The 10,451-nt window shown below is 39.8% G+C and overlaps 3 protein-coding genes across 4 annotated transcripts in view; 1 reads left to right on the top strand and 2 right to left on the bottom strand.

The window, feature by feature from the left end:
- Positions 1-4,165, top strand: part of LOC144205580 (neuronal membrane glycoprotein M6-b-like) — a 27,265-nt gene extending 23,100 nt beyond the window's left edge. For both annotated transcript variants that reach the window (XM_077730031.1, XM_077730042.1), the window contains exons 5-7: positions 613-686; positions 769-834; positions 1,725-4,165. In XM_077730031.1, coding sequence (XP_077586157.1) covers positions 613-686; positions 769-834; positions 1,725-1,877 — 293 coding nt within the window. In that variant the 3' untranslated portion in view covers positions 1,878-4,165. The remainder of the gene's footprint in view (positions 1-612; positions 687-768; positions 835-1,724) is intronic.
- Positions 3,794-6,923, bottom strand: LOC144205581 (ras-related protein Rab-9A-like). Its single transcript, XM_077730058.1, has 2 exons — positions 6,803-6,923; positions 3,794-6,024 (listed from the first exon to the last, which is right to left on the bottom strand). Exons 1-2 carry the CDS (start codon positions 6,833-6,835, stop codon positions 5,353-5,355), a joined length of 705 nt encoding a protein of 234 aa, XP_077586184.1. The 5' UTR covers positions 6,836-6,923; the 3' UTR covers positions 3,794-5,352.
- A 1,931-nt stretch (positions 6,924-8,854) lies between these two features.
- On the bottom strand, positions 8,855-9,470 carry tceanc (transcription elongation factor A N-terminal and central domain containing). Its single transcript, XM_077728400.1, has one exon. It carries the CDS (start codon positions 9,452-9,454, stop codon positions 8,855-8,857), a length of 600 nt encoding a protein of 199 aa, XP_077584526.1. The 5' UTR covers positions 9,455-9,470.
- Between the last annotated feature and the right edge of the window lie 981 nt (positions 9,471-10,451).

Here is a 10,451-nt window from a genome sequence, read left to right on the forward strand (position 1 = left end):
GTTTCCTGTTAATCCTGGTAGTTATTGCTGTTTCCATTTGACGCCACGCCGCATGTACTTTCGTTTGTAATGAGTGGTCAAGCTGAGCTGTTTAAGTTATGTTATCCCGTTTATTAAATCAACCTACAAGAGCTACAGATCTGCCTCACCTTTCCATTCCTTCGGCGACTCTGCATCTGGGTTCAACTTCCCCTCCGATCGCCTCGCAATACGCGGCGGCGATCGTAACAAGAAGAAGAAAAAATCATTTGGGTGCATCCCTAATATTCAAATCATTTCAATTTTTACTGTCACCCAGCTGTTTCGGATGAGTTTTCTATTCAATAAGGCCCAAAAACTACAATGAGATTATGGCTGGATCTCTTTGAAAATCCACTCTAGCTTTATCCTCCCCTGTGTGTGTTTGACGGCCAGTTGACTTTACTGTATGTGACCCACATGTGAGCACAGCTGGCCTGGGATCACATCGACGGTACGGGCAGCCATGCTCTCTCTCCGCCGCCTAATTGGATTCCCGCTTGAATTTAATTGCAGTCTTTGTTTTCCATTGTGCAAAGAAAAGGGAACGGGAGCCCTAATTTCTCTCTCCGACTCTGGGCTTTGATCCCACAGGTATTATTCCCTGGAACGCCACACCGGGAAAAGCTTGCGGTGCCACTTTGGGAGACATTTGCAATACCAGTGAGGTGAGATGATGAGGATTTTTTTTCTTATTTTTATCTCCATTTTCATCCTCTTCTCTCAACCTGAATGTGCTTTGGATTACAGTTCTACTTGTCCTGCCACCTCTACATTGTGGCATTTGCCGGCGCTGGAGCGACTGTCATAGCACTGGTGAGCCGCGTTTGGTTTCTTCCTACGTAGGTTGCCATGGCGCATTTATCTGTTTCCATAGCAACGCAGGCTCCCTTGGCTCAGTGCATAAAGCCACAGGTTTATATTCTCTCTAGCGGCCCACCTCTTTCGATGTGCGTGTGAAGGGTCACTGTTTCTGTTTTTAGGTTGAGTTTGCTTTTATTTACTAATCATCATTGAAAGCCAAACCTACTGCATCTGGCAAAGGGTGACCCAGTCTCTCTGGAGATCTTTTGGCTGTGAAACCAAGCTTTTATTGTTAGTTCATGATTCATAATTAGGAATTTTGGTACATTATTTACAATAAATGAAGAAACCATAAACCTCAAACCACATTTGCACCATTCAAAAGACTGTAGAATTAAAATGGAACAATTTTTCGTCGTATTGCCCGAATATAAGACGACCCCATCTTTTTCAAGACTAAATTTTGACAAAAGTTTTTTGAACACCAAATTCAATTTTTATACAGAAAATGATGACATCTTAAACCAATGATTATAATAATATATTTGAAAGAAAAAGCATGTTATTTTACCTTGTTGTAGAGGTTCAAACACTGTCTATCATATCTTAAAATTTGAAGATTTCAATAAGGGAACTAAAGTGCAATCACATTTGTAAATGAATGTTTCTGGTTTTTGAAATGGAAACAAATCAATTTACTAAATAAAACAACATTCACTGAATATCTACCAATTTTACCCTGATGACTCAATCGGACAAAACATTTATGTGAAATTGTCTGATGGTGCAAAAACTAAAAAGTTGAGTGGTTGATTAATCGGCCAACGTAATCTAAATTGTCCAATCCCACGCTATCGGAAATTGTCCATTTCACAGCATTTTTTAAAATGTGTTTTCCCCAGATTCACTATCTGATGATCTTGTCCGCCAACTGGGCTTACCTAAAGAGCGCCGTCTCTACGCATGACTACCAGGACATCAAGACAAAGGACGACCAGGACCTGGAGGCCGAAGCACGCTCCAAGGAGGGCCAGAACTCCTCCTCCTACTCATAAGGATGGCGAACCCGCTGACAACATTGCCCATCCCTCCCCCACCCCTCACGTCTTCAGCCGCCAACCCGCCACATCTTAACAACCACTAGGCTCCTTCATAAAAAGAAAAAAAAATCACATCCCTTAGTTCTAATCAATAGTCTTGCGCACTCCTGAGTCTCTCTGCTCTCCCCTTCCGCCATGTTGGATGGAGTGGGCGTGCTGTCCCATCAGAAGGGAACAGGAGGGAGGGTCAGGAGGAGCGGCAGGCCGAAAGGTCCTTCCTGGGAGAATGGGAGAGCTCGTTCGTCAACTGGAGCTCAACTCCAAGTCCGCTCATTTACCAAGAGTCTCCTGGCTATCGGGGTACGGTGGGTCCGAGGGACCCGGCCGACGCGCTCGTCACCCCCGAACCAGCACAGCCTCGGCTCCCTGCGGTCCAAATAAACATTGTCTACTGTGGGCGCCCATCTTGGGAAAGCCAGACAGCGAGCAACTTCCTCTCTTTATTTTTATTTTTTGATGTTTTATATGCATATATAAATATATGAATATGAATATATTGTGTGAATGTGTGCGAATGTTGTTGTTTTTTAATACTCTCTGAAAATGCCAGGTATTCTTAAAAGATTTCTTATGGTTAGGACATTTTTACCCCAATTTTTGTGAATCGTTTTTGTTGATGCTCCAAATAATTTCACTGTTCAATTTAACAAAAAGAAAGGAATTTCTTTTATCAAGTTAAGCCAATTCAGGGGATTTGTCATCTGATTTGATTTTTTGGGGGAAACGCTTACCTTCAGGTTACTGATTTGAGATTTTAATGCTCTCACACAAACATTTTAGCGACTTGTTTTTTTATGTATTAATTCAAAATTCAAACTACAAAATTACCAATTTGCTTACTCATCTAGTCTCATTTCAGATTCTCAACAGGGACAGGTAATTGATTTTTTGTTTTATCTTTTAATATTAAACGTGCAGCTAATCTTAACTATGTAGGTTGTCTCTGTTGGTAAACATTTCCCTGAAGTTTAATCAAACCCTGATACGTCAGTTATCAACATTATTTAGCTAAAAAGTTTAACTCAAAAGAAATTAACGCAGGTTGGATATTTACTACTTTTTTCCCTTCATTTGGTAAAAAAGAAGCCATTTATTGACTTGCCAAGCACTAGAAATAAATTGGACAAACTTGATTAAACAAAAATAGTTGGGAATTGTCGATTTAGTACTTTAGTACCCTACTAAACCTTTAATATCAGCTAAAAAAAAGATGTCCTTTTGTGAAAATCTGTAAATAGTTGTATTTCCCTAAAATAATCGATCAATAATAAGAATAGTCGACTTTTGATGATTAACCTTCCCCCCAACACATGTATATTTTTCCTGTATATGTTTAAACGCTCAATAATTCTGCTTTTGATTTTACAATTATGTAACAACGGAGAAATCCGGAGCAGTCATGACACAAAATATCGAAGTTCCTGTGATCTAAACATTTCAAATGTGAAATTCCATTTTTTTGTGATTTATTTACGTGTGAGCCCGTATTTCGTTTTTTTCGGGGCGTGTTTGTTTGAATGAGCAGCCAAAAGCGTGACTCGTCAGTGCAATTGAGTATGTTTGTTTTTTCTCCCTTTTAAGCCTCTCAGATGAACCACAGACTGTTTTTTGGATGTTTACACTCTGAACAAAACAAGTCAGGAATTTTCATACATTCATTTTATAATCCGATATCGTTTCCTATTCATAACCTATACTTATGTATGATGGATAACCACTGCTGGCCAAAAGGGAAGAAAAAAAATATAATTTGAGGAGATAAAGCATGTCAGTATTGTCCACGTGTGCATCTGTCTATTCTGTATTTGGAAATAAGAAAAAAGAAAAAGCAACAAAAAAAAAACAACTGGACTTTATTGCCATGTGTGCTGTTTGATAAAAACACAATGTAAAGGCAAACTTCAATTTCCTATCAGACAATTCATGTCAGGTTGTTGTTGTTTCCTTGTTATTTGCATGAAGGAGACAAGACGGTGTCTTTGCAGTTTTTTCAGGTGATGTGTAGTCATTCGTATGACAACTTTGCTAGGCGGTGTTTTTCCCCCCACTTCCTCTGCACCCCCTATCCTATTCCCCTTTTCTAAAAAAGGACAAAATATATATCCATTGTACTTTGATGGCAATGTAGTGTATGTAGGTGTTTCCTTATGCTTTTGATTTTAAGTTGGAAATAGTTTTATGACTGCTCTATAGTGATGATTTTTGTAACCTTCTCTAGTAAAACCAGTATTTTTATGATGGTGTCACCGTTGTCTCCTGCCTCTTTTTTGACTTGCCTCTTTAAAAGTTTTCTCAACAATTTACACTTAAGAAACTTATAGTACACATTTATCAAATAAGCCCATCCATTGGAGGGGGAAACGTATATTACAACTTTTTTTATGTTTCCAATAAAAGCAGGCAACAAAATATGGTAGAAATGCTCACAATCAGAAAGACTTATGTCCTGTGCTGTTTCGGTAAAATCGATTTCAACGGTTTGAAGATGAAGAACAGTGAAAATGGAAGGATAGGGAATACAAATAATGTATAATATACATGAAAATCGACAACTTGTCATACTTTTGTCAAGTCCAGCTGCCTTTAGTCAAAAGTCAGACTACACCCTTCTGTATCCATCCTCTCAATCATAATTAGCAACAATAACATAATCAAAAGAAATCAGACTTTCTACTTTAAAAGCAGTGAAATGACAAAAAAAGGCACAATTTTCACATACTTTTCTTTTTAAATTCTTAGTATAAGTCTCAAGGAATAACATTTAAAAGTAGGAACGTTTTATGACTCTCTGTCCAAAAGATTCCCGACTCTTGGTGTCTCGCCTGTCTAAGTTTGATTAAGGTAACTTTGTCCCAGTTTTTATTATTTGTATGATTATTTTAAAATCCCAATTTGTGCACTAGCATTTCACTCTCGCTGCGCATCCGAAGCAAAATCATGACAGACACAAAGAGCCAAAAATCTTTAAACTGAGTCAAAGTGCTACATCTTACGTCAGAAGCAGCATTAAAAAAATCCAGCCTGCAAAATGATTTTTTTTAATATCATGTATTATTTGTTTTTAATGGGCCTGGATGAATTTTAATGTGTTTTAAGAGAGAATAAACAGAAGGGAAACATGAAATGCGGCAAAGTACATCCAAAATATGATAAGAAGAAAAAAGCCGCATTCATTTTAGCCGGAAGCCACATGCAGCTCGAGAGCCACACGTTCGACACCCCTGTGCCAGGCTAACGAAGTGGCGTCATACAATGAGAGCTATTTGTTGAGCATGAATGAAAACATACACTACTGATGGAGTTCTACTTAAAGTTCAATTTTGGACAGAAATCCAAGGTGGCGTGGGGCAGCTCGGATTGTACGAGCCTCTGCTAGTTCAGTTAGCGTGCTAAGCTATGTTCAAAAAAGGAACGTCGGGTGGCAAGCTCATCAGTAGGCCAGAGCACTCGAACAGCATCCAGAAGCCGAGCCGCTCTTGCCACTTAGGTCCACCGTGTTGGTGTGAATAAGATGATCTTCGACGTCCTCCTGCGTGAGGATCAAGCGGACCGCCTCCTCGAAGGCCGACACCACATTGACGGCGTCCTTGGCGCTGGTCTCAAAGTAGGCGAGTCCGCCGTTGTCACGGCACCACCCGCGAGCATCCTCTCCGGACACCTGGCGTTTGTCCACATCCAGTTTGTTGCCCAGCACCACAAAGGGGAAGGCGTCGGGCTCCTGGAGGTCAGCGTAGTAGGTGAACTCCTTCTTCCAGTTGGCCAGGTTGCGGAAACTGAGCGCGTCGTCCACGCTGAAAGTGAGCAGGCAGCAGTCAGAGCCGCGGTAGAAGGGAGTGCGGAGGCTCCGGAAGCGCTCCTGGCCCGCCGTGTCCCAGATCTGCAGGGTGACGCTTTGGCCGTCCACCTCCAGCTCCTTGTTGAGGAACTCCACGCCGATGGTGTGGAAAAGGTGGGAATCGAACTTGTTGCTGACAAAGCGGTTCATGAGGGAGGACTTGCCTACGCCGCCGTCACCCAAGAGGATGACCTTGAACAGAGGGGACTTGGAGGTCATGACTTCGATAGGCTTCATGAAAGCAGCATTAGATAATGTTGACATCCACTGTGGAAAAAAATGAGCCAATATTTGTATTTGAAAATATTTCAATGACAATTCATGAATATCCCTTCTTGTCAATTTGAACATTTTTATTGTTCTATATAATATTTACAGTAATTCTAACCTTTTAATTGCAGAAAAGATCATATATACATATTAATAAATGGACATAAATATTTTTAAATACCATAAGCCTCTTCTTTTTAACTTAATAGCTTTTTTTCTACTTAACACACGGTAACCATCAGCATTTGCTGAATAACTCAGCTAATTAATCATAATATGTTCTGCTATAAGGTACCACAAGATGGCGCAACAGCACTGTCTCAGAAACTCATGCATCAGAAAATGCTGGTCTCAGATTTTAGGGAACACTGATAAAATAATGATAACTTTTAGGCCCAATAAAGAGCTGAAATGAAATAAAATTACACACAAATCACAAATTCAGGTAGAGACACAAAATAGATGTGAATATTAATCCCTTATTCAATCTAAATAAACATTTTTAATAAGCTGCTTTTAACGTTTAAAAGATATTTGCTTGTCTTTACACCCTGTCTCCAACTTTTGTTGACTTGACTTGCTTTTTACAACTTAAAATAAAATCCTGACATTTACAATGATTAAAATTATAAGACACCAATATTGATAGCAAGCAGAACTTACGAGATATAATAGCTGTTTTCCCTGTAGCAATTGGATTAAGTTTTATACTTAAAATAGCCATATAATGGATATATTAAATACATATAAAAGTTGGAAGGTATTGGAAACCTACCTTTTCGTCTCCTACCACTAAGAATACATCCATTCAATTGGCCTGTGCGCATGTAGAAGGCAAAAATCACGACTGTCCCAACGTTGAGGTCGCTCAAGAACGCCCCCAGCTTGGGTCACGCCTTCGTCTGTCATGTGCAAGCGGCCACACTTCATTGTTTTACCCATTGGGCAGAAAAAAAGAGTCTTTGTATGTGTCTAACAAACACATTTACTGTGGAAAATGGTTACTTTTCCGGCATGGATATGTTTAGAAATAGTCATGCGTGGTTCATTTATTAGTTTTTTTTACAGTATGTGATGGATTTATCTTCACTTTTAAAAGTGAATGCAGCGATATAATGCATTTTTATAGCACCATTCAAATGTGGACCATCCACAGAGCTTTACAAAAGACTATGGATGACTTTATTTTGAGTCAGAAATTTGGTCATTGAAATAGCTTAGATTTCATACATGGATGACCGTTTGGAATTGATGTTTTAACATGACCGAAAGGGGGTGGGGTCGGGGGGGATACTTTATCTAGAAGGAGTAAAAATAGCGACAGGACAAAAGCTGGGTGTCATGACCTCACAATCTGAATGCAGTATCTTTAAGATTGCAGTATTTGACAGTGGGTTGTTAGGACAACTGTTTTGAAGAAGTACATTTGCAACAAAAAAAAAAAAAACACTTAAATATAGTATAATGGTATTCAACATTGGGCAATGAAAATATTTAACTTGTATATCAATGCATTGTGATATTCAGCCAATATATATTTATATATTTATCGAATTTCATGGCCAGGCTGTTCTAAAAGAACACCAAGGGGGACATATCGGTTAGAAGGGATGCACCATTTATAATTAAGAATTTCAAAATGGATGCCAGTTTATTTTCATGATCGACAAAATACATCATGTGAATCTGTGGGTGAAAACGGGCAAGACAATTCTTTAAATGACATTCTGATTTTTTTAACTTGATGTCTCTGTGTAATATGGACAATATTCCTCCTCCAAATTTTATACTTCAATTTAATAACCACCATTAGATCAGGAAAACATTCATTTGAAGCCGTGTCTAGTGACATTTTTGGTCATGTTTTGAGGATGATAGAATATCACATGACATAAAATTGTATTCCAAAGATACTATCTTCCATTTAGAGAGACCTTTTCATGAAAGCATAAGTCATAATGCTGAGCACAACAAAGCCCAATTGTTATTAGTGACTTCCAATAGATAAGCGGTGGTGTGTACATGTGTGTGAATGGCTTCAAGTGTTGTTCATTGAGGGTTCACATGCTGCCAGTTTCCAAAGATGATCATACGCCCAATCACATGAGAGGCAGATAGTGTTGGATTTATTTGTTTGAGCAGCAACCACAATGTTTCAATACACAGTGTAAGGATCAGTTGCGATTTGTGGGTTTTAATCGGGATAGGTTGATCAATTGAGGGTGTTAGTGCTTCCTAAACAATCTGTTTTTTTTAGATGAGCAGGATTAATAGTAACATTTTTTTGTTGAAAGGCAGCTTTCATAAAAATTAAAGGATGCAAGGGCTAACTTGAAATCCACCCACATTCATTTGATATACACATGAAATGCGTAAAAAAAACAGCACTGGAAAGGTAGAAATGACCATTTATTCTGGTTGTGGTGTCACAACTAGAATTGCTGAAAAGGTGGGTGCATTGTTTTGAATTGAACAAGTCAGATAATAGCACCAAATTTGTTTTGTAAATGTAAAATGACATGAGTGCAGTTACTACCATCTTTTTTACAGTCTTCCCTCAATTATTGCAACTTCACTAAATATATTTTTTTCACTATATATAATTTTTTTTTTAAATTGTTCATAAAAATGTGAAAGTCCACTCTGAAACTCGTAAGCGGAAGCCAGTTATAATAGGGCTGATGCTACTTTTCCCAATTCCTCAATTATCGCGGCCATGTCTGGTCAACATTAATGGCAAAATTCGAGGGATTACAGTATTTGCCATTTAGTAGCATATTTAATTCTTCTTGTTATGAGCACGATCTAGGAGTGGCTCGAATAAAAATCATAGGGAGATCCATCCACTGTGGTACCACTGCTGCCCACAACTGCTACAAGTCACAAAAGTCATGGCCTGGTCATCGGGGCCTCCCGGGCGCACCCACGCCGGCAGAAAGAGTGTCCCTCGGTCCACCTGCGTCACGCTGCAGTCTGAGCCGCCGCACCGCTCGCAGCGGAGCTGCCGCGTGGCCGTCCCTTCTACCCCGCGGGGAAGTTGCCTTTCGCTGACATCACGAGACGAGTACTCCTCCCTTTGTCGCCGTAGCTCGGCGCAGGCCATTTCCTCTGCTGACATGCGGGCAAAGGCCTCCGGGGTCAAGGAGCCGCTCAGCAGGCCCTGGCGGAGGTGGCGGTTTTTAGGATTCTTCAAGTTGGACACCTTGCTTCTTATACAGGCCTTGTATTTCACCTGATTTGAGGAGTGGATGCAATGAATGTGCTGTTCAACCTGCGTAGCCAGCTCCGTGGCCATTTCCAGTTCTTGTGGTTCGGGGTGGATGGCTGACACGAGGAGCTGAACACATTTGGACCTCAGAGACGCCGCGGTGCTGTCTGCGTGATCGGCCTCCTGCCCTGCAGAAGCACTCCTGCTCGGCTCTGCCATGCTGGGACATATGCACTGTGCTTAAAATTTCTCCTCCGATTGTCTACTCTGATTGTTTTTACATTATCTTTGACTTTTTAGAATTTTACCACCTGACTTGTCTTCTGCAATTCTTCCATTGATCCCGCCTCACTTCCCTGTTAGAACACATTTTAAGAATCCTTTAGAGAACTTTGGTGGTGAGTGTTTTCATGGATCTCAGCAGTGATGTCACACCTGTCAAGGGCACCAAGAAGTGTCAGTATGTCACCGTAGTGTCAGTCCGTTAGCACTCTACTGCGTTCTCGGTGTGTTTATATTAGCACAACTGCATGAATTTGCTAAAGTATTTGACTTACTCTGCTTTTTTTTACTATAATTTGTACTATTGCTCATTGAGTTGTGTCTTGAATATTGCAAATCATTCAATTACAATACGTTAACATTTATATTTTGTTGATTATTTTCATTAATAGCAATTGAACAGAGTCAACCAGGATAAATGAACACAAAATATAATGGAAATGTATAATTAATGATAGAAAAGTGAGGCAGAAATCAGCGACGTTCTGCTGGATTTGTTGTATTGAGCAAAATAATAACACGTAAAGCTGGACATTGAATTCAGTATAACCAAGAAACACGGTGCGAAAAGACAGAAATGGTTTGTCTATAACAAAGTATTAATACAAGTTAGTGCAGTAGATAAGGCAATCCAATATAATCTGCGTTTGCTTGGCTTGATGGTTAATAACAACATTAGTTTGTATTCCTCTCGCATGCATGGACTAAAAGTAAATAATTTGGTGTAAATGCGGGTATAAAATCTGTTATTGTGCACTGAAATTACCTGCACTGTCTCGCTCTGTTGCTGAACTCCACTGTGTTGTTGTTTTTGTGCACGGGAGCGGCCATGTTAAATTTGAACAAAAGTGCTGTACAGAAATCGGCCGCAAGGTGGTAGTGTCACCTCCCTCAATGAGCAAGATTTTTTCTTCTGCAGGTTGGCAGTTGGAAA

The sequence above is a fragment of the Stigmatopora nigra genome, chromosome 1, assembly GCF_051989575.1.
Source record: "Stigmatopora nigra isolate UIUO_SnigA chromosome 1, RoL_Snig_1.1, whole genome shotgun sequence".
Lineage (NCBI taxonomy): Eukaryota > Metazoa > Chordata > Actinopteri > Syngnathiformes > Syngnathidae > Stigmatopora > Stigmatopora nigra.